Source organism: Stylophora pistillata, chromosome 3, assembly GCF_964205215.1.
Source record: "Stylophora pistillata chromosome 3, jaStyPist1.2, whole genome shotgun sequence".
Lineage (NCBI taxonomy): Eukaryota > Metazoa > Cnidaria > Anthozoa > Scleractinia > Pocilloporidae > Stylophora > Stylophora pistillata.
This window is the reverse complement of record NC_142521.1, coordinates 42,636,712-42,660,964: the sequence shown is the minus strand read 5'-3', so window position 1 is coordinate 42,660,964 and position 24,253 is coordinate 42,636,712. Positions and strand designations below refer to the sequence as shown.

At 39.1% G+C, this 24,253-nt stretch overlaps 1 protein-coding gene and 2 long non-coding RNA genes across 6 annotated transcripts in view; 1 reads left to right on the top strand and 2 right to left on the bottom strand.

Annotated features, from left to right (window-relative positions):
* LOC148736193 (uncharacterized) overlaps window positions 1–5,002 on the bottom strand; it is a 12,461-nt gene extending 7,459 nt beyond the window's left edge. Inside the window, exons 1-2 of the long non-coding RNA XR_015999220.1 lie at window positions 4,759–5,002; window positions 2,859–3,084 (exon numbers count right to left, since the gene is read on the bottom strand). This is a non-coding gene — a long non-coding RNA (uncharacterized LOC148736193). The remainder of the gene's footprint in view (window positions 1–2,858; window positions 3,085–4,758) is intronic.
* LOC148736194 (uncharacterized) lies at window positions 747–2,795 on the bottom strand. Its single transcript, XR_015999221.1, has 2 exons — window positions 2,233–2,795; window positions 747–2,156 (listed from the first exon to the last, which is right to left on the bottom strand). It is a non-coding gene; the product is annotated as an uncharacterized LOC148736194 (long non-coding RNA).
* A 116-nt stretch (window positions 5,003–5,118) lies between the features above and the next one.
* On the top strand, window positions 5,119–24,184 carry LOC111331730 (uncharacterized). 4 transcript variants are annotated; one of them, XM_088754931.1, is made up of 7 exons: window positions 5,119–5,734; window positions 6,333–7,557; window positions 8,326–8,412; window positions 9,397–10,020; window positions 11,138–11,326; window positions 13,359–14,760; window positions 23,860–24,184. In XM_088754931.1, the coding sequence occupies exons 1-7, from the start codon at window positions 5,732–5,734 to the stop codon at window positions 23,867–23,869; spliced, it is 3,540 nt and encodes a 1,179-aa protein (XP_088611057.1). In that variant the 5' UTR covers window positions 5,119–5,731; the 3' UTR covers window positions 23,870–24,184. The 4 variants fall into 4 exon arrangements, with proteins under 4 accessions (XP_088611057.1, XP_088611055.1, XP_022792634.2 ...); XM_088754929.1 differs by lacking the exon at window positions 23,860–24,184 and having other exon boundaries at window positions 5,122–5,734; window positions 13,362–16,102; XM_022936899.2 differs by lacking the exon at window positions 23,860–24,184 and having other exon boundaries at window positions 5,123–5,734; window positions 13,359–16,102.
* The last annotated feature ends 69 nt before the right edge of the window (window positions 24,185–24,253 follow it).

The following is a 24,253-nucleotide window of genomic DNA, read 5'->3' as shown; positions in this document are numbered from 1 at the left end:
AGACTCGGCATCAGCGCTGTCACGATTCGCTTCACTGAACAAACACTTCTAAGATAGTGTTGTCCGTTATTCGTGTCGGATTTCGGAAGCAAAATTTCACCGGCTACGTTATAAAACAATTGGTTCATGCTTTTAGCTGTGCACTATCGACTTATGGAGCACTTGGGTTTTTCTTCCCAAGGAATTCAGTCCTCAAAAAAATAGTTATCTCCACCCATCTTCGCTTAGCTTCATCTCGGGTAAGATGTCTAAAAGAGATGTTGCCTCATTTCGCGCCATGAAGTAAATTTTGGCGGGGAATAGACCGTGACCGCTGTTCTTTTTCGTGTTTCCCAAAACACATTCCCAACGGATTCAGCCGTGTCTTGCGACATTCAAAACGTATTATCACTCCACCGAGCCACCAAATGACATTGGTTGGACAAGATTGAATGTGGTTCGCGAAAAAGATACCTGCGCAACTATCTTGCGAAATATATCGATCGTACGCGATCAATTTCGCAGGAACTCCTAACCTCACCTGGATCTTTTTCCAATCTCAAGTCAGGTAACCGCTAGCTGATTGGCCAAACTGGTAACTAATTTCTACCAATTCTATTCGTGTTCCCACGGAGACTGTTCGTCGCTACACTGCTGCAGCAGTAGAATTTTTTTCGGTACGTTTGCACGAAGCATTTGCAGCTTCCTCAGATTACATTCTCCTTAATTAATGTGAACTAGGTAATAACATATAAAGGCAAATCACGTATGATATCATGTTGTTAATGAGTGTTACGCGGTTTAATATTTTAGAGGACAGTTAGTTCGGCGAATAGACGGAACTCAGGGTTGTCGTAACAGCAACAAGAAGATTTAGTCCAGAATAGGAACGTAGTTTCCACGTGGTAAACTCTTCAATAGCACGTAACTCGATAAACTTACACGCCCTCCGCCAACTTCACACGACTCGAAAAATTCACGCGGCCTCCGCCAACATCAATCAACCTAAAAGAAATACTCACGAACTCCGCCAAACTCGACAATTCAGTGCCTCGTCACACTTGACTGATCACGTCTGATACCCAATTCTCTTCGCTTGTGAAAACAAGCGAAAATCTAGGCTTAGTCTCGCTTACTTATCTACTTACACGATGAAATTCTAAAACTTTCAAAAAAGATCTAATTACAGCAAGATTACAAAATATACCCCTTTTAGAAAAGCTTACGTAATACATCAAAATAAACGAGCTTGACCTTTCGCGAAGCTTCCAGAAGGTCATTCGTGTCACGCAACACAATTTTTCTTAACAATGAGACTTCTACTTTTCTTTTTCGGAAGTTCAGAGACTTTCAATTTAAAAAATTAACAAATAAAGCTCTGCTGTTGTAAAATATTCAGAACTAGTTGTCGAGGTTTGTCATCAAACGTTACACTTTTTCGGATTTTTTTGGAATACCGTCCGCCGAAAAAAGCAACACCTTTTACAGTACAGCACGACATTCATGAAAAATCGTTCTTTCAAAAATAACATGATCTTTCGAGTAATCTTTTTTTTCCACATCTTCGTTGTTAAAATTTTGTAGCTCTTAATTAAGAAAGGTTTCAGCACGCATTAAATAGCGCCGCCGCTGCTCTAAAACCGAAATTCTTCCTTTGTCAGGTTGAGTTTTAAGTGTAATTTTATGGCTACTCGAGGAACGTGTGCCCTAGCAGCGCACTTTCCTCTTATTGTGGTACAAAAACTCTCTCTGCGTCGAGGAGAACCTTACGGCCTGTTGTTACGTATAATTTGATACCATTAGCTTACACATTAGCTACAGTTATATGACAGTTGAATAAACAGCGATTAGAAAAGCAATTATTTCCACGACTAATGATCGTGCTGAAAGGGACCAAGAAGCTGTATTCGTAGGGCAACCTCAGAATGCAGTAATCAGCGCAGAAATTGAAAATTCGATCAAATCGCTTGCTTTCGTTTTTCTCAGTATCGATCTTTGGTGCTGCAGAGTGCACTTGATTCTTTGTTGATCTCCACATAGATCTTGTCGATTATCTTAGTCTTGAGTTCGGGATGCTTCCAGACAGAATTTATCACTCCATTGTATTCTTGTGAACAAATTTGTCTTACAATGCTGGAACCATTTTTAACTAGACCAGACGGATAATAAATGCGTACCTAAGAAGAGGAGCAAAGAAAATCAATAATATTCTCACATACTTCTAGCAACATACAATAACTGCAAACTTCTCACCTCCGTAGGTGATGCATTCCGAGGTTGCCCTACGAATACAGCTTCTTTGTCCCTTTCAGCACGATCATTAGTCGTGGAAATAATCTTTCTTTTACTTTTGGGGTTGCGAACTCGTTCAAATGTTTTCCGGCGTCTGTGGTGAATTCGGTGTTCTTGCGGTTCTCGGTGATTTACAAGGAGAATCTTTCGCACATCTCTTGCGTCGCGTCAATTCTCCGACATCTATGTTTACTTCTTTGTATTTATTCCTGAACTCTTGTAATTCTTCGGATTGACTGAGTGCCTTTTCATGCTTTAGGACAGCCCTGTAGCACTTTTTTACAGAGCACTTGTGAGACCTTGGAATTGTATTCAACTTTGGCGTTCACAACAAGCCTAAAGCGACGCAGAAAATCTCGATTCTTCTCGGTGAAAATATTCAATTGAGAATAGCCATTTATCTCGACGTTTTCGTTGCAAAATAGGCAATAATCGTTTGCCCGAGGGAAGTAGATTTTAATCGGGGTTTTTGTTGGAGTTCGTACTACATGCGAGCTTGTCATTTGGCACGTGTAGCAAATATTTTGACACGAAACAAAATATATTCCCCACCCCCACTCCAGATACAAGTAAAACACTACACCTACCCCCAGAGGTATTTTAATACTTTACGCTGATTGGTTGTCGGAAAGAGGCGTGATTGATGGCTGTCACCCGAAGCTTGGTGGCATGAAAGTGAGATTCTCAACGATTCTATCCAGAGGTTCTCTGCGCTCGCTGCTATACAGCTCGTTAGTCGGCGCTTCGTGCCGAATTCTCGGACTCCGGTAGAGAGAAGAGAACCTCTGGGACCAGGGTAGCAATCCCCAGCGGCTGTAAAGAAAAGGTAAAGACACTATTAATAGCAATATTTTTAAGTTGGGGCACCGGTTGGATTTAGAGAAATTTGACTCCAAAGCTAATGCAGGAAAGAGTACCATATAACCCCATACATTAATTATGCATTCAATTTCATTAATTATGTATGCACCCCATCGTTTTTAAGACAATGACTTATTCCCACGGGTTTAGCATATATACATTACTAATAAGTACTTACTACTTCAATAAAAGAGAAATTGATTGAAAGCGGCTTTTTCGTCTTCATTCCTTTCTCACGTTCTTCTCCCCTCTCCCCTTCGTTCCTAACTTCTCCTCTGTTTTCTTTTTTTTTTTTTTTCCTTTTTACCATCTTGGCAGTTCTGCTGAGCCTTGAACCATCGCTCCTCAGACAACGCGTTATTATGAGACAATTATCAAGCCATAGCCTTACCACTATGCTACGCAAACCAGTTAGGAGTTCCTCTCCAAAAGCTACATTTTCTTTTACCTTTCAGTAAAAAAATTTTCATAACAATATGTGCATTGATATAATGCACCAAAGGTCCCCTTTGCACTAAAGAATGCATTTCTTCTTCTCTACGATTGGCCAAATACCACATAGAAAACAAAATTTATTCATACCTCTTTCTAATAACATCAACGAAAGAAGAAGATAGAAGGAAGAAGAAGAACAACAACTCGGAGATGGGGAGACTGAATTTTATTCGACTTTCTCGAATATTATCGGATCACGACCGGTGCATACAGTGGTGTAAGGATCACAACCTGCTTGTGACGTCGGTAAAATGTCCTCGAGCTGGGCGCAGCATTGAACTTAGCTGGACGCGACGTGCTTCATCGCGAGACGGGTACGAGTGGCGATGTTCAAAAAAGGGTTGCGATGGAATGGCTTCAATGCGCCGGAATTCACCGGTGCGCACACACATGGTATCGAAAATACATGGTGGGGAATCAAGCGAGGTTTGCCCCAAACAGGAACATCCAAAGGACTCTTCGATGGCTACCTACAAGAATATATGTGGCGTCAGCACTACGGAAACGATCCCTTTGGAAACACTATCGAACGTATCGCCCAACTTTGTGAAGTCCAGAAAGACTAGATACAAAGGTTTCTTTGCATCGCTGTATGCACCGGCCTTCACGAACAATTTTCATCACTAGGACACGAAAGGATAATGAAAGAATCAACCAAAATCACAAAAACAGGTAAGACACAACATTTATTCAAACTTTGCATTGACAAACTTCAAAGCCTGACCGTAGACTTAACGTTATTTTCCGGCCAATTTTACACTTTCGAAGCGAAACTGAACATTCAGTTATATTTCAAAATTAAAAACCTCTGGAAAATTACTTGAGTTTTCTGTTTTGCAAAGTCAAAACGCGCCAAATTTACCCTGTTTCAAAAAAGACTTAGAAAAAAAATCCAAATTTTCAAAACAAAGACTACTAGTCTCTGCGGAGTTCTATTGTTATCGCTATTGTTTTAATTGAACAAAGACTGAATGCATAATTAACGTATGGGGTTATATGATACTATTGCCCTAATGCAAATTCAGAATAACATCAAAATTCCCCCGTTAAAAGGGCCTTCTGCCTTACGATCGTCTTAAAATACACACACCAAGTTTATCACAACACAAATTCTAAGGTCTTCAGACTCACCTTAATTGCTTTGGCACTTGTGGGAACATCCGATTTGCCAATCTCTTAGCTGTTTTTAGGCAGTTTGATCGTAAAAAATCCTTTCATGAGAAGTCGAAGGAAACTCCAGAAGTACCCAGAGCGTTAGAAATGTATGTAGGTTCTTTCATCTCGTTCCATGATCTCCCCTAGAAGATTGGTAGATCGCCCAGAGAACCCCCCCATCGCAAGCTCGAGAAATCAAAATGGCGCCAGGATTTTTTCATTCCAAAAGATTTAACGCATGCGTAGACAGAATGCCCCATTGCTGGCTGACAGCGTCTCTCCACGGATGAATACTATCGCGTCACTTGATCTATTTAAACCAATAAGAACCGGAGAAAATTTAGTGGTGAACTATGAGATTGGATAAAAAACGCTGCCGATGGAAACGGCGAAAGCCTGCTTTATTTATTGAGCTACATCACAGGCCAAGAAAATTGAATGCTGCTGAACAGAATTCAGTGAAACGAACATGGCTTACATGTATATACAGATTACTTTGTATTCATCTGTTGTGTGAGAGTGTCACGCAACATGCTCTCCCCTTTATTAGGTCTGCTCCTTTATATGGAAGGTATTGCGTTGCAAGTCTAAACGAGAGTTGTTGATGACTTCTGACAGAAATCACATGACAATATTGTGACCGTAGCAGATCGAAGACTACTATTGCATCATGCTTCGTTCGCTCACTTTTCTTCTTCTTGTTGCTGTTGTATGCCTTGCGCTATAGTGATAGCCAGTCGATTAAGAGCAAAATAATCACTTTCTCTTATCATTTAATGATCAAACAGAAAGCTTCCAGGTACATCCACATGCACCATAGATATCTGTAAAGTTTTGCTGTAGATTCATTGACGTCGTTGTTCAGTAAGGAAATTATACAGCTCACTTCCGCCTTTGCAGCATGTTGGACTGAAAAATTATTGACTTTGCTGTCGTAAAGTTCTCCTATATGGTAAGTTTTCCGTTTTTACTCAACGAAACATTTCCCTTGTGAATCGGAAAATATCACGATAAAAGCATCATGGACCATAGCACAACAAGTCGAAGGATTTTTATTTCGTGAGCTGGTGTCGATCTTCAAAATCCCGCAGAAATCATGTCATTTGTTGTTTGAGCTTTACGGGAAAGGAATTTCATATCATGAATGGCCTTTACCAAATCGAATTATTTCAACTTGTTGAGGTTTTCCTCAGTGGATAGGCAAGAGTTCCGTATAACCCCATACTTCATTATGCGTACAATTCTTTGGATAAAAGAAAACAGAGGCAAAACAGCAGATTACCTTTGGGACTTCGGCTTTGTTTTTGATTGGTATGGGGTTATACGGAAATCTTTCCAGTGGATATTATCTATTTGTTGTTGTTTTTACCTGACTAATGCAATTGAGGAGAAAGGGAATAATTCCTTCATCCTTTTGTGATGTAATTTATGATAAATATCTGTTATTGAAATGTCAATTCTAAATAATTCTTTGCTCTAATTAGACTGTTCCCTAAAGTGTTATTTGCTCTCTAGTGATAGAAGTTTCAATCTCAGCTAATATCTGGTAGGAACATACCAGTGTTGTCCACATGGACAGTAGAAGGGAGAATTGGACATCAGAGGAATTGACCATCAACAACACAACAAGTGCTGCCTCTTTCAGACAGTCTAATCTTCCTATTTCACAAGACGTTTCACCTTCATCAGATTTTTCTGTACCAAATAATTCTACAGCTTTGTCAAGTGTTACTGAATATTCACAGTCAAGTTCTGTGGATGTTTTCACGAGACCTCATTTTGAAGGCTCACACTTGACACCTGGGTTGACCATACCAACACAGCTACCAATGGACAACACGAGGGAGAGTCAGACAATGGATGGGTCAACTTTGAACAACATGACTTACACATTTGGACTAGAAGATGGTCATCTACTAAATCACAACTCAACTGCATCAGCTTGTTTTGAATCAGAAAGATCTTTCACCTCGTTATCAAGCATCTGTGATTCTTCTCAGTCACCTGACATTAGCTTCCTCCCTAGTTTTGACTTCAGAGGGCCAAGGTTGACATCTGGTGCGAACATTCCACCACAATTAACCATGAATGACAGGAGAGATGATCAGACAGTAGGTGATTCAGCTGTCACCGATGTGACCATGATGTTTGGACCTCAAGATGTTCCCTTGTCTAGAGAGAATCCACATGGATTAATAGGTCTTTTTGCACAATATAGTGCTTCAACTCATTTATCAAGAGTTAATGAGTATTCACATTCCCCTGGCATGAACTTCCCCCTCAGATATGACTTTGACTTTTCACCTGGTGTGAAGATAAGATCACAGCTGCCAATGGACTATAGTGGCTATACACAAGGGGAGTCTACTGTTAGCAACATGATTGGTGAATATAGTTCTTCCTTTCCTCTGTCACAAGACAGTTGTACGCCATCAACTTCCTTTGCACAATTCAGTTCTTCAGCTTCTTCTTCACGGAATGCAAATTATTCATTGCCACCTTCTATGCCCTCTCTCACTGGATTTGACATTAGAAGCTCACAAATGACATCTGGTGTGAACAGATCACCACAGCTACCTACCGACAACAGAGGGGAGAGCCAGACCTTGGGGGAGTCAACTGTTAACACTTCAACTGGGTTATGCAGACCTGTCAATTTTCCAGCAAGGCCAGCTGTTCCTTTATTAAGAAGAGTGAGTGCACCTCAGAGAACATTTCATCCTGTGCTTTGCAATAGATCTTCTTGGTCAAGAGTTGGTGGTTGTCCAAAGTCAGGTAAAAGAATACAACCCACCAGACCTGGCTTTATGGATGTTGATAAGAATAATGAGGTTACCGTAGTAATTATTGTGTGATGTAGGGTTGTAGGATGACTTGTCTAATAATCTGTCAGTGTGTGTTGGTTTCCTGTAATCTGTCATCCGTAGTGAGTTGTCGTCAGGGCTTACCAGATAGTCTAGAAAAGGAAGTTTGCCATTTTCTATAACATTATGCGATTTTGCATTTGTCTAATAATCTGTCGGTGTGTGTCAGTTTCCTGTAAAGTGTTGTCCATAATGAGTTGTCGTCATGGCTTACCAGACAGTCTAGAAAAGGAAGTTTACCATTTTCATAATATTGTGCGATTTTGCTTAATAGGCCTTAAAGGATGATTTGTCAAATAACCACATGATTTGAGTTAAGAAAACTATATGATTTTGAAACATTATTTTTTAGAAAGATATACTGCTACATCAAATTAAGTCACAACTTAGTTTGATTTTTTTGTGCTTTTCTCTCCAGGGTTTGCTCCTGGCTTTTTCCAGGTTTTTCACCACCACAAAATCAAACCCATCAAAATTCCAACTGGCCCTGGAAAACTGGCATTAGAAAAGAAGCAGGCACTTATTCTTTTCAATTTGTAGATTGCCCCTTCTGCATTCTGCAGGGTATATATTGCGCATCTCAAACACCAGTGAAAATTATTCTAGTTTAGATTTGTTTATCTGACTTTCTTTTTGTTGCTGTTAGTATTGAGTGACAGTGGTCACCTCTTGATTTCAGGAGGAAAAAGGAAAAGAATGTCTCCTGGTTGGAGTGGCCAGGATCCTAAGCAAACCAAACTTACATCAACTACAGTGGACTCCTCAGGTTTGTGACAACTCTTAATCCTTTAATTCCCACAAATGATTAACAAGTAAATTCTCCTTATAATATCCATAGATTACCCAGCAAACAGCTAATGAGAATACTCAAACTTATCAGGGGTAGAAATTGTTATCCTGATCTAACACCAACTTCTCATCACTAATTTACAAGGAAATGTGTAGCAGCCCGAGGGGAGAATTAACAATCAGATTTTTGGAGTTAAAGGGTTAATCTATTACAATTTTTATGAAGAAATGTTTTCATTTAAATATGAGTCAAATTGGCCCTAACTCAGTAGTCCTTTGTAACTGCCATACATTTTCTTTTATATACACCAGAGTAAGTCTTTAGATTAAATGATTGAGTTGGTGTTATGATTGGCTTTCTGACCAAAGATGGCTGGGAATTTGCCTTGTTCTGTAACTGCACTTCTATAAAAACACAGAGAAGAGAACAAGTATCTTGACAAAGTGAAGCAAGCTTGGTCAATAAATTAGGGATTTAGTGAATGGCAAAAAGATTACACAGAGAATGGGAAACTTAAATATGACATGACAACCTCCTCAGCCCCAGGTGCTTTCTTTACGGGCTTTTCTCTTTATCTTCAGAGGCAACGAAGGATGTTGCAGTTCATATGCATGTATGCTTTTAAAGCTTTAGTATCTTTTGAAATATCCAAAAGGCTCTGTAAATGTCAATCTGTAAATTTTTAGGGGAGCATTTTGCTCAAGTTGAATGCTTATCATTAAAAATTCAAGGGTTGTTTCACACTATTCATATTAATTAATCATCAACAAATGATCCTTATTTAAAGATAAGTGACAGTTTACTATCAGACAATTAATATTGAGGATTGACTTTCTTTAGTTGTTGGATTTATTTATCTTCCACACAGTTTACTGGTAATGTGATTGTTGGCATTTTTAACATAATGTTTGTAAATTTTAAGACTAAAATGGCTTCCTCAATTTACTTTCATCCTTCCAGTTTCAGACAATGTGAACCCACCCCCACTAAGTTTTCGTCTTCCAAAGCAAAGTGATCTTCCTCCAAAATGCACTATGAAGTGGGAAGATGTTTCCAAGAAGCTTCCAATTGATATTCTCTTGTTGGTAGTGGAGGACAGTGAGTTCCTAGCCTGTTATCACTACCTTGATAAACCCTTCAAGAGCTACCACAGTGATATTGGTTATTTCTACTTAAGACTCAGTGGAGATTTAAAGGTTGCATTGGTGAAGTGTTGTAGTGGTGCTGCAGTTCCTGGTGGGTCTTTAACTGTTGTGAAAGATGCAGTCAGGGCCCTGAGACCCAAGGCTGTATTTTCAGTTGGTGCGTGCAGTGGTTTAAATCGCCAAAAAGCCAGGTTAGGAGATGTGGTAGTGTCCTCAAAGTTAACAACAGGTGGTTACAAAACTCCTCCAAGCAGACATTTTAACAACCTCATCAAACATGCAGCTGATGGCTGGAATCCCCCAATAGCAGACCCAAATTCTCGGAAAGTAAAAGTACATTCTAATGGTGAGATTCTGAGCAGTCAGTCAGATGCAATTCGTGAAGAGATTATGTGGAAGCAACATCCCAAAGCAGTAGCGGTAGAAATGGAAGGGGAAGGTCAGAGACTAAAGTTATATGCTGCTATTGCTAGTTATATCACAGGGCTGTGGTCCAGCAGTACCCAGTGGCCCCTGGTGCCTTACTTTTGCTCTTGGGTGACTCGGAAATCTTAGTTTTTTTTACAAAAAGCATATGCTTAGGACCCTGGATTTCACAGTTTCAGAGCACTGGGCTCCCTTCAATTTTTCCTAGAGCACAGTCTTGTATCTTATAAACTGGGTAGCATGTATTAGAAGTAATATAGATTTGTGCTTGGACATTGTACGGTTTGGTCAAATGCCCCCTCTTGTCTCCTCAAAAGAGACTTAAGTTTTTTCTGGAGTTTGGATGGTTATGCACAGCTAAAGATATTTTGATGCTTTGACAAAGAATCTGTGCGTTTGAGACTGTGGAAATGAAAAGGTTTAGTGCCCTTTTTCTTTGTCAATTTAGTTCACTTTAGTGTGAAGCTGTTGTATGTAAATGGATAAACTCTTTTTTTACTATCTAAAGCACCAAATATAACAGTGTTGACTAATTGACTAACATGCAGCTTCCAAATGTTCCTCAGAGCTCATCAGCATTTTCAAACCGGCTGCCATCCCAAACAAAACCTATTGAGACAATTGTTCAAAGGCATAAGATAGCTTTGCTACTCCAAATGTTACTATTTCTAAATAAAGAGAACTTTTCACCTCTTCCCTAGTCAATTCAGTTTCATATTTCTCACCTAAATCTATGTGAATATGTTTTATGAGGGAAAATAACACGGAAAAATAGAAAGGGGGCAGTAAGGGTTGGATAAAAAAGCTTTAAGTTGAAAAAGGAGACGTTTAGCCTCATTTTCTCTACATTTTTGTTTCTGAATGTTGACGAATCTACCTGCAGCTCATCCACTTAACTAACAAGATGTTAGTATACAGATCTAAATCTTCTAGCGACAGCTGAATGTCAAACTCAAACGTTAAAAGTATCTTATATCGGTAATTATTTATCAAACCATGAGTTGTTAGAAAATATGGAAATATTTTTCCTTAACCTCTCCAGCATTTGTAAATCTTAGTATTAGGCAAGTCCATCAGAAAAAAGGACAGTCGGATAACTATGGTTATTAAAATTATCATCAATTTTACAGGTGTATTTGCAGCTGCACATGGTTTAAACACAGAATGGATCATCATAAAGGGCATCAAAGACTATGTAGGCGCTAATCAGACTTTAGGTGATGAGTGGAGAGATTTCGCCAGTGTCATGGCAGCTTCTGTTGTCGCGAAAATTTTAAGCGATCCTGTTGTATTCCAAGAATGGTCACATTTCAATCAAGGTAACTATTCTAATCTCCCATCCCCTCCCCTACACAAAAATTTATTTGTTTACGGATTTGTTATAATTTTTTTTTTTACAATAATTGACCGATTAAAATTATCTTCACGTAACCTTGTTAAACAAAAAGTGTTTAAAACTCAATCAACTTTCAATTCACTAGTGGTTCTTGCAATCCGCTTGGCTCTCAGCAGTGCGAGATATTCACGATTTGTTGTAATTGCCATAAATCGCATCTTTTCCAGCTAATCAGGATGCAACATAATAAACAAGATCATGTTTCAGTGCTAGAAAGGGAAAATGGCATTTTTAGGCAAATTTTGAAACTTTTTACCGTAAACTCTCTTTCTTTTTCTCACAAATCGGCCCAGTACTGAAACAATATACCGACTAAATACGAAATAAGATCCCCTATCGGGCGATTAAATTTTGCGGTTCAGAATGGATGTAATAAGGTCCTAATTGAAATTGGGGCGTGCAATTTTGGTCTCAAATCAAATTCATTATTATTCAATTACCAATTTTGGTCTCAAATCAATTCAATTACCATTATTAACTGAAATTTGATCTTTCGGATTTATATCTTTTTTTTCCACTACCTCGTTTTTTTTGCCAAATAAGGTCACGAGAACGCGCAAAATATGCTAAGGTGTAACACTTTAAAACAGGACTAAAATACGGAGCAACAAAATGGCCGAACTGAACAATCCTACCAATGGTTTTTTTTTTTTTTTTTTTTCTTCTTCTTGACTCGAAGAAAACGAACACACTGATGTTTTCGTCTTTCACCTTATCTGATCGATACTATACGCACATAAGGCCGTAAGATGCATTTCGCGAACTTAATTAAAAGAAAGACTTAAAAGTGAAATAATAGTGGAATAATTAATCCCCCATTAGGTGGTTTTAAACACGAAGGCGCGCTATAAAGGGAGCCTTAGGTCCCACTGGACCATTTGTCAATCAACCGTCGTGTGATATAGAACTCTTAGAGGCAAGTCAGCTTGAGCTACAGCTACTCCAAAACAAGTGAACAGCGGGCGCATTCCTCGAAATTGTTTTATGTCTTCATCACAATACAAGAATTTTTGAGATTTGTTTTTCCTTTCTCCACTGGAAACTGTCTTTATTTGTGGCGGTAAATTTGAGATCAAAGTAGGTGGTTCGCACATTACCTCGTGCCACCATGCTGGTGGAAGTAAACAATAGATATCTCATTGGCTCCTTTTGTTCGTCTACCAGCATTTAAACTTGACCCGCACACGTCAACTGTGAGTGACAAATGAGCCGAGGTCTTCCCAGTGAAGACTTCTTATATAGTGCGCGTTCTTGTTTAAGAGACCGAAGCTAAGGTTCCTTTTAGAGCGCGCCTTCGTGTTTAAATATAATACGAGCGGACATTTTGCTTATTATTGGTATTTTTCCTTGCTCCTTCGGGGTTCGGAAAAATATCACGCAACTCGCAAAATGTCCGCGCGTGTTATACAGTAAACCATCGAATAAGGAGTATTTATTATATGGCAAGGTAGTCCTAAGGTACTACATCCGAGCGTTCTGAGTCGGTTCTTACTTGGTCCGTATTTTGCCATATGGATCGTTACCACGGAAGTGGTCATAGGCCCTGTACATATGTTTGCGAAGCCAGCAAATTCGTACTAAAGAAGTTTGGTGCGAGTGCCACACAGTAACTATAGTATTCCTTACCAGCATCGCTTGCTCGAACTGTACTGGGTAATATTGGCCCTCGGTCGTTTTTTTACTGACCGCCCTGCGCTCTGTCCGTGCTGGCACAACCTCGGGCCACTATTCCTCAGTACACTCGGTTACTAAGAAGCTGGTTAGTGAGTCATTTTAAAATTCTTGAACTGAAAGTGCTGTTTTTCTCAAGAAATGACTTGTAAGATCTCTGTGAGGATAGGAAAATGAATTTAGGCATCATTTTGTTTATATTTTTATTCCTTCTAAATTGATGTGGAAACCAAGATGTTGACTGCGCTGTGTTGATGATCCTCTTTTCTTTGTCCTCTGCTCAGAAGTTTGTGCAGTAAACAGTTTTGATCTGAAGACTTGCCAGAGGAAGCTTGCAGAGCATTATCAGAGAACAGCCAAGATACCCACTACTGTGTGGTCTTCGACGATTCAGGAGAATCTTGATGACATCTACACTCGACTGTCTTTGGTAAAAGGAGAACAAACCAGGGCTGGAGTATCAGGAAAGGAAATGGGTCATTACACTGAAATGTTTACTGAGAAATCTAATAGCGGAGCTCCAAAGAAGAGAATTCTTGTGCAAGGAGACACCGGAATTGGAAAGACAACTTTCGTTAAAAAAATGCTGTTGGATTTATCAAATCTTGATGAGGCACAGCTGGACGAGGAACAGAAAAATGCGCTGAGGAGGTTTGACCTTGTTCTTGCTGTTGATGTCAAAGAAGTCTCGCAGTGCCAGACTTTTACAGAAGTCCTATGTAGTTCTAGTCTTTTTCCAGAAGACAATAAATCCATTGATGATCTTTACAGTTACATCCTAACGAACGAAGAGAAAATTTTGCTGGTATTTGATGGCTACGACGAGTATCGCACTGGAAGCAAAGTAGATGAACAGTATGTCAGCAGAAGGGACTCACCAGTTTACCAAATATTTCACCGATCCAATCTGAGGGACTGTACTGTCATGGTAACCACTCGATCATCAAGAACTGACGAGTTGCAAGGTTCTGCTGACATTCAAGCAGAGGTTACTGGGTTCAATTTGTCGGACAGGAAGGTCTATATGATGAAAATATTGAAAAACGAAGCAGAAGTGAGCGAGCTGTTCAATTTCCTTGAGTATAATGATATGGAAGACCTAGCGAGGGTTCCGTTACTGAATCTTTTTTTCTGCTTGCTATGGGGGGAAGAAAAGGAGAAACTGAAGGATGGAACCAAAAGTAAAACTAAACTGTATCAAGCAATTGTTAGATTCATTTTACAGCATAGTCGCAGGAGGCGTTCTCCGCCCCAGGCCTCTATGGTGAAAGAAGAGGATTACCAAGATATTCTGGCTGAGATAGGGAAAGTTGCTTTGGAGGGCCTACTGAAGGGGGATCTGGTCTTTGAGTATGATAAATTGTCTGCGGCAGTTCGTGGAGAGAAAAGTGTCCTAGCTGGTCTTCTTCAGTTATCCGAGCACGGACCGAGTGTTGAACCAAAAAGAATAGTGTCATTTATTCACAAGAGCATCCAGGAGTATTTAGCGGCATGGTACGTCACCAACAGATGTGTCCCTGAAGGAAATCTGGGAGGAATTGAAGAACATGTTAGCAACTGGGAAAGGTGTAAAGAGTTCAAGCCTGTGTTTCAGTTTATTTGTGGTTTGTCTGACGAGGGAGCAGGTAAGATCCTTGAACACGTGAAGTCAGTCAGAATCTCTAATCCAGAGGTGGACTATTCAAGGTTAGTACCTGATTTTCAAGAAGAGACATGCAAATCACAGCCTGATATCACCTTGGATCATGAGAAGTTTAACTACCTTCTTAACAACTGCTTTGAGGAAGTTCAGTCGAAAGCTGAGCTGTTAGATCTCTTTTTTGATTGCTTTGGACGAGTCGTCCCGGTAAACAGCATTCTTTTATCAATTCTAGAAAAGATGAAGATGGATCATAATATCAGTCCGTTGATACATTCAGATGTTAAATTTGATTTTTCTTGGAGTTTTCAACAATTAGTAGTTGCTTACCCAGACAATCTACTAAAGCTTTCTTTTTTAACGAACTATTTGGATTGCGGAGACACAATAGTGAAGATAGGCGAGAGCGCTGAATCTATCACACTGAAGGACTTTCTTGAGGAGGGTCTGAAAGAAATAGACTGTTCGTGCACTTTCAATTTCATCCTTTGTTTTCACAAAGGACAGTATCAGTTTTACGTAACAGAGTTAATACTGAGATGTAATCACCATGCTAAACTATTTATTGGTACTACAGCGTCTTCTGCACAATCTCGTTCTAGAGACTGGTCTTCCGAACAATCATGTTTACAATTCTTAAGAGTTTTGGAATGTGATATTCTGAGTGGAGACAAAAGTTTTCAATTCTGTGATATGTTCTGTGATGTGATGCAATCTGTACCAAACCCAAACAACTGCCTTTTGAAGGTAAGTCTTCCAAGAATAGACGAAGAAGATTATGAAGAGTATCGACTGACAACTGCTAAAGTAGAAAAACTTTCCCGGTCGCTTCGGCCGTTTACCCGGATCGAACGTTTTGCGCTTGACGTCAATAATTGCTCTGCGGCAGCTGTGGAGACACTGTTGACTAGTGTAACTCGTGCAACTCTTAAGGAACTAGACCTGCAGGGAATCACTCTGACTTTAGGAGTAGCCGCTGCACTCTGTCATTCACTTCCTAAAATGTCTTCCTTGGAACACTTTAAGTTAACTGGGGTGTATAGAAGTGGTTTACAAGCTGATAAAATGGAGATGCTGTCTGGTGAATTTATGGAAACAATGCCTCTTACTTCGAAAGCTCTTGCTTTAAAATTTTTGTTCGAAAGTTGTTTCGTTCCTTCATCGACAATCGTACATTTCTTTGTCAACATGGAGCCCTCAGGACTCAGTGATGGCAACTTTGATGAAGAACTTGAAAGTTTATTCCAAAGTTAAAGAAAGTGTATGTAAAAGGCAACACACAGCGTCACTCAAAGATTTTTCAGAGAAAGTAGACACAGAGGCTCTTTTCTCACCCTGTCACTTGGAGGAACTGATTCTGGAAGGAATTAGCATGACTCCAGCAGTGGCCACAGCTCTCTGTCGTTTGCTACCGGAAACGCCGTCATTGAGAATACTCAGTTTAACTGAAATTTACGTTAGCAATATTCGGGCGGAGGAAATGTTTATTGAATTAATTGACCGAGCGTTGCGTTCACCCTTGTTATTCAATTTCAACTTAAACTTAGTTTGACTGAAACTGACGTAAGTAATATCCAGCCTGAGAAAATAAGAGCGTCCATTGAAGTTTTTGACCAACATTGCGTTTACCCCAATGTTCCTATTGATATTTTAGCCTTAGAGGCTGGCCTGCTCCACCTACGGCTACCGCCATTTCCCATTGCCTTCTAAATTTGAACCAGGAAATTTATGACATCAACACTGATGAAGGGAATTTGGTTGGTTTTTCGGAGAGCATACGAACAAGAAGTGATTTTGAAAAGCATTTAACGATAAAAAATTGTGATAAAACGATTAAAATCATTTTAAAATGACAAAATTGCTAAAAGACGACGACGTTTCTACGTTTGTGAGTTCAGTCTATAAATACTAAAAAGTCAATAGCTGATTAAAAGCTGTAACGTGAGAAAAATAAAAATATGAAACAAAAAGTTTCGTACTTATGGAGTCCGTCTGGATATATGAATTAGGCATAAGATTCTTGATGAAGAGCATTTCAAATAGTAAACAATCAAATTTGCCCTGGCACTTTCTTAAAACTGTGAATTGGTTTTCTTTCAAGAGGTTGCTGTTAGCGTGAGTTTCTAAGAAGTGTCTACCGATTGCCGAATTTTTGTTCTCAGCAATGCGTTGATGAAGGTGTCGGGCTGTGTATCCGACATAATCTGCGTCAAACAGATCACATGAAAAAAGATAAACAACACTGCCTATTAACAATTGACGGCTTAATTTCTTTGGGTTTAAGATATCGCCCCAATTTCTTGCTCACGAAAACTGGAAACTCGAAATACTTAAGCGAACAAAACAGAGAGAAACAATGACGAAAGTAGCATGGCAAGAATTAGTCTTCCATTTATGATCAAGAGGCCGCTAATGCGGTCCGGAAGCAGTTACGTGATCTTAGCTATAAGATTGGCCCTGCTTTGAAGCCAGTTTTCGTGAGCAAGAAATTGGGGCAAGATCTTAAACCTAAAGAAAGCGACAAAACTTTTGAGTCTGTAAAACATGTTTCGGCCAACTTCTGTCATCTTCAGTTAATAACTGTACAAAGCGGTGGAAGTTGAATTAACAGTAAATAGTAAACAGAACAATGCTAATTATGATAGTGATAACAAGAAATGAGGTGAAGCATGGAAGACATTTAAGAATAAACACTAGCGAGAAAAACACACAACGTTTCGATGACTCCATGTCATCATTCTCAAGTGAGAAGAGAATAAAAATGAATAGTTAATTTATACCGTACGAAGGTGGCAAACGTAAAAAGTTTAAAATATTTAAAATATTTAAATAAATAATTGCGCGTGTTAAGTTCATAAATGTAAACTATTAAATAAATAGTTTCGCGCGTATGGAATCCGATTGTTTGTTCAAAGAGGGCTTCATCTTCTTTATGAAAAGCATTTCATGAACTAAACAGTCCAGTTTCCCGGTGCACTTTTAAAGTACGTTGAAAGTGCACCGGGAAACTGGACTGTTTAGTTCATGAAATGCTTTTCATAAAGAAGATGAAGCCCTCTTTGAACAAACAATCGGATTCCATACGCGCGAAACTATTTATTTAATAGTTTACATTTATGAACTTAACACGCGCAATTATTTATTTAAATATTTTAAATATTTTAAACTTTTTACGTTTGCCACCTTCGTACGGTATAAATTAACTATTCATTTTTATTCTCTTCTCACTTGAGAATGATGACATGGAGTCATCGAAACGTTGTGTGTTTTTCTCGCTAGTGTTTATTCTTAAATGTCTAACAAAATCTAATGTCATTCGAAAGCATGAAAGTGTGAGGAATATTAGTCTACTGTGGTGTTCGGTGGTAATTGGCTATTTTTCAAGTAGTATTTGTTCTCGTGGCGGCATTTGGAGATGAGTTCCTATTTTTTGTTGAGTAGGCTGTCGCTGTTCGATTTAATTATAATTAATTTTTCTGTTAGGCAAAGGTCGCATCGTTTGGAGTTGTTGTTGGAGGGTCTGGCTCTAGTGATAGCGGTTCTTTTTGATGTTGTAATCCCCGCCGCTATCTTGTAGTTGCCAAATGTACAAATGTACTTTGCTAGTTCGGTGCTGTTACGTTAATGGTGTAATTTTTGATTCAGGGATGGTTGTTCTATTTGAATGTGAATAGCCTCTTTTATCTTAAGTTGAAAGCTGGTAGAGACGTGATCTAGAATATGGATGTTATTGAACATAAAGCGCGACGATGTGGAGAATCTTTCAGATGCCTGAAAATGTGAGAGGCGCGGTCATACTATGGGCTACCGTCACCGCCAAAAATACAAGGATGTCAATCAGATCAGTAAATGCAAAGATGGTTTAAGGATCAGCTGCAGGATAGCATAGCTAATAAAGGAATGGCATGGCTAAATTATAGACAGTCTAGATTTCCTTCATGAAACGGAACACCCTAAACATAAATAGTTTAGCCAAATCATAAACGGTCTAGTTGCCCATGTCGAGTTGGAACAGGAAATTGTGAAATGGACCAGCTAAATTGTGGAAAGTCTAGCACTCATTTGCAATACAGTACACAAACGGTGTAGTGTTGCGTCAAACGACTCAGGATAATAGGGAGTAACACAGCGTACGCACAAACGGTGTAGCGTTCCGTGAAAAGGCTCAGCGTAATGTGGAATGGTACAGCGTACATACAAACAATGCAGCTTTGCGTGAAAATGCTCAGCGTAATGTGCAATGGTAAACCGGGAGGCCGGCAAAATGTTTCATGAAGGAAATCTAGACTGTCTACATAATTTGCATATATCAACAAAGTTGAAATGTTAAATTGGCCATCGTAACGATTACAAAAGCTGACGTTTCGAGCGTTTACCCTTCGTCGGAGCGAATAGAGGTATTGCGGGTTGTGTGTGCTTTTTAAGGTAGAAAATGGAGCTACGTTATTGGTGGGAACATGGCAACGAGAAAAACACGAATGGAGTGAATGGAGTGAAAAGCGTTCGTTGATCCCTGTGGGATTTAGACTGCCGGTTTGAAAGATGAGCTTTTGTTCAAGAGTTTTACGGCTTTCCGTGCCACCCAAGTGTAAGGAAAGACCGCAGATAGCTCAGGCTATCATGGTTTAGTATATACTAAAACAGTGGATAGCGTTGAAGGCGCGCTCTGATTGGCTAGTCAAACTCCGAATATACTTTGCTATTTACCTCCGAGCAACTCGGGAAGAAATGGCGTGCCGGTTTGCATCCGTGACAAGCGAAAAAATCACTCAAATTAACGACGAAGCAGACCCTGAAAACACAGAGAAAGCCACTAAATTTGGTTTGGCCGTGTTTAAAGGTAATGGTAACCCGGAGTTTATCGATAAAAACCAAGGAGAAAGGTTTTGTTTACAAATGCAAATTAATCTTGCGTAACCTCACTTGTTTACTTGAAAATCAGAGTTTAAAGGTATTTTTAACAGAATGGTTTCAAATACAGAAAGAGTTTGCAACACCATTTGAAGAAACGTCGCCACCAGAGCTAAACAAACGTCTTCAGGCATTTTATCTGTCAGCGAAAAAACGAGACGTCAGTTTTTACAACAAAAAATCACTTACCGCGATCCGAGCCGCGTTAGATCGTTACAAGCGGGAAAATGTTGGAATCGTTGCTGGAATGTATGAATTAGAATCAATTTTTGGTGGTGTATATTATCTCACTGTTTTAGTATATACTAAAACAGTGAGATAAGTCTCTATCTCGTTAAAAATTCAAGAAAACGTGATTGGAAACTTACTTCTGTGGCGGGTCCCAAAAGCAGGTTTTCTTCTTCAGGTTAGCAGATTCGGGTAAGCGAACAAATTATAAAAAACCGACTTCTCTCTCTATTGATTCTTCTGAAGAACTGGTTTAATTAACAACCATTCACTGAAGTGGAGGTGGTTAGTGGTGGATATTTACCGAGCCGCGAAGCGGCCACAGAAGTAAGTTTCCAATCACGTTTTCTTGAATTTTTAACGAGATAAAGACTTAATTTGCGTTCTTCTGATTTCGAATTACAAATATATTCCTCTGAGATCGAATAATCATTAAAGCTTGGATAATATTATACGATTTGTGGTGGATCAGTTCGTCGACCTTACTTTCTACGCGGAACACTAGGGACTTTAAGAAACCACGACGGCGACGCCAAGGAAGACTTCGATTAAAAAATGAATTTCTACTCTTACTTAAAATTTCAAAAATGGCTGCAGGAGCTTACTGTCTCATACAGCGCCACAGCTCAACTTCAGCATGACGTATAAAGTAGCCGTTGAGTTCCAAATTGAAATTAAAATAATTTGCCGTCGCGGTTTCGGTTCGCAAACGACGCAAATTTTGGCGATTTCACGTTGTTGTTTTGCATAGGACGTCTAAGAAATGTACAAAGTTTCAAAACGCACGTGCTGAACTATTGTTCTGCCAATTAGATCTCTTGTTTTTCCACATCCTCGTTGCCGTCGCCGTCGTGGTTTCTTAAGGTCCCTAATGACTAAGTGCTCACTGATGCCGGTAGGTTTTACCGACGTAACAAGCATAACACTAGCACATACAAACTTAATGATAAACCACACGTGAACGGAGCCCGTCAGGGATATAGGGTCTTTCACACCGAGCAAGTTATCAATTTTGAAGGAAGAGAAAACCAGTTTAATATTCAAGTCATTGCGATAGCGCTTAATAAAATGGTGGATCTTTTTTGAGTGATAACAAAAAAAGTGGCTTATTGCAGAGTAGCTTAAAGTAAAAGGTAGGTGAAGTGATGGGAAGGGAACCCCGTGGATGAGGATTGCTTTGGGTCCCAGTGATATAAAGGTTTATGATCTTCTCGATTTAATGGGCAGGGAAAAGATTCTTTTTAGAATACCAGTAAGTTTTTTAATGCCCTCGTGAAACCCTAACCACTGGGTGTTATTAATCTTGTAAGCCCTATCAACGAGTGTCTTAATGTGACCATTTTATATGAGTACGAGGTGAGGCTGAAATAATTAGTTAGTAACCCGGTGAAAGTTTTCTTGCGGTAAACCCTTGTTGAGGAATTGAGGTCATGGTGTCATAAGATGATTTCCTTCGTTTTCGTATGCTGCTTACACAGTACCTTGATCACCATGCGACCCGCCTTTCTTTGAGTTGGTTAGTTGGATTCCAAGTGCAGAATCTCTCCTTACAATATCTATACAAGTGATGAGTGTTAATGCCGTCGCATTAGATTAGTACAGCGGCATTTAGTTTAAATTTTGTTACCAGTCTTCGCTCGGACAAGTGACACATGTTTTCACTGTTCGAGACAAGGTTGTACCTCGGCCAACCTAAACGAATTTCAGTGCGTTAAATTTGCTTATTGTCAACGGTTTTACTCGTCCTATATAATCGGAAAGACTAAACGGAAACGGAGGGCGATGTAACAAGGAACCTAAGGAGTGATTAAAGGTACAAACAATTCTACGAGGCCGAGCGTTTTTAATCTTCAGGACAGTTTTTATTACCGACAGTTACAATGAGATTAAAGAAAAATATCAGTAAGGGATAATTCTTGATCAAATACCAAATTCTCCAAACTAACACCATGAGAAGTGTATAGCAGACAGTAAGGAGAATTGCTAATGAGATCTTGGGAGGGAACGAGTCATCAAGGAACTCCTAGTATAGTGTACGCTGTTTAAGGAGTATCCCCAATGAAATATTTAAGTATCATGAGAGTATCAGCAGCTGAGCTTCCAGCTTGGTGATGGAATTTAAAGCAGTCGGTGGTGTATTCAAGCTGACAGCTAATGTTGAAGAAAAATTCATTGCCTTTATGGATTTCCCCTTAGGAAATTTTAAGAACAGATGGATGCAAGAAATCTTTTTCATTGTTTTAATCTTTGATTTAATGACAGTGACCCATCACCTTTCTCAAAACCGTCACTGAATTCGCCCAGTTGTTAAAGAGGCCCCTATACCGCTTTGTAAAACTCAGTCACGATAAAATATTTGCCGGACTTCTCACGCATCATGTATAAAATCCAAAATTACTTCAAGTTCACTCGAAACTTGAGACGATCACATTTCACATGAAAATAAAACCAAATTAACGAATCATCGATCCATAGAAAGTCCATTTCCTCTCAAACCCCAGGTCAAAACCTAACCACAGCCGTTCGAGAATAATACATACATTTTCAAAGCGATTAAAAAGACGGGAATTCATCACGCAAAACAAAACTGGTTCATGAATCATGTTTAATTTAGCTCTTCAATCACTGAGTCAAGCACAAATAGTAAAATTTCTTCACATGGACATGAAAAGATATCATCTTATCATCTTTAATCACGATTCACGAATAAAGAAAACATAAAATTTAAAAAAAATTGCCCAATCACACTTCACATACAAAAGTTTGGGGATCCTCTTTTAAGGGTGTCAGTTGGCCTGTGTCAGGCATTAAGTCAGAGAGGACAAGTAAAAATTAGGACAAAAGGTTGCTGCTGCAATTCCTAACTGACAATCCTAGGGTCTTAAGTCTATTAAATCATACTGATCGTGAGTTTGTAACAGGTTTTATCGCTCTTAGTTAGGGACCAGTCATTATTTATGTAGAGTGACAAGCATTTTGTCAAGTGAAAATTCAGTCAAACCAAATATTAAAAAAATGGGTGTGGATTCTTTATTTAGTTAAATTTTAGATAACAATGGCAGAAGCGGAAGCAGTATATCAGTGTGTTGTGTATTCATTTAGCGGAGACCTTATTATTCTGTCGTTATTCAGTGATCAAGTATCTTAGAAGCTGGTACAATAGTCTTACTTAATAACAGTACTTTCACATCATTAAGTAATCTTACAGTAATATCACTAACATTAGTGCAAGTACTTTCACTGTGTTCTCAATACACTACACAGTGATATTAAAATCACTAAGTTGTACAGGATAGTGATGTCTAAACCAACAAAAATAGAATTAACACAAAATTTTACAATTTAGCGTTTCTGTTTCATATTTAATTTTTGCACTTAACTATTGAACTGTTTCTCCCACCTTGGGAAATTGACCACTTTGAAAATGTATCGTAATCTATTCACCCCCCTAAAATTCTCTATCAAAAGTTTAGCCCTCTTGTCGCCCATATCTGAAATAGCCTTGTCCCACCCTTTTCCCTCCTCCCGTCCCCTTCACAATTTATACCGGTCCCTAATTAACTCCACAGAGGAAAAGGTATTAATAAAATAACAAGGATGATTGAGGAACCTCTTGGGTTAAGTGGGGTCTGAAGTTGTCCAAGAATCCCTCTCACCTCAACCTCTGGTGAGGAGCTTTCTTTCCCATCAATGGCACTTTTTATTGACTATTAAAAGTAATCCACGAAAATTCCCTTAGGAAGAAATTTTATTTCTTCCCTTAGGAAGAAATTTTATCTTGAAAACCTTTAGTTATAAGTCTCGAAGAGCTGACTCGTCATAAATGTGTCGTCAAAACTGATAGCAAGACAAGTAAAAAAACATTTTGTCAAATATGAAAGGTAAGAGGAACTGAACAAATTTTGGACTGGAGCAACAGATTGATCGCATAGGGGATTGCAACTAGTATTCTCAAAGAGTGCCGTTTCAATTGCTGACTTACTGTAAGTTTTTTTTTTTCTTAACAGGCACCTCTGAATGCTCAGCACCATTATGTTGCCTCATTTGTGTGTGCATACATCACCATGGTAACTATGGGAGCATTGGCATTCAAGACTGCTGGAGGAAGCCTCTTCAACATTTACAGACTCACTTCACGGCAGACACACCGTGACCACTAACATGAATCTATACCTGACTAATGTAAAACCTGTTTATAATACAACAGCCCACGTACAATGTTAGCTTCAGTCACCAGGAAAAGTGTAAGCTGTCGAAGAGACAACACAGTGTAAAGCTTAGAGAGCATATGCTTCTTGAAATTACTCATTAAAAGATATCCTCTACTGCTCAGACCTCGCTAAGATAATTTTTTGCTCTGAAACTTCTTTAACCCTTTTGCATCCTGACATCAATATCCAT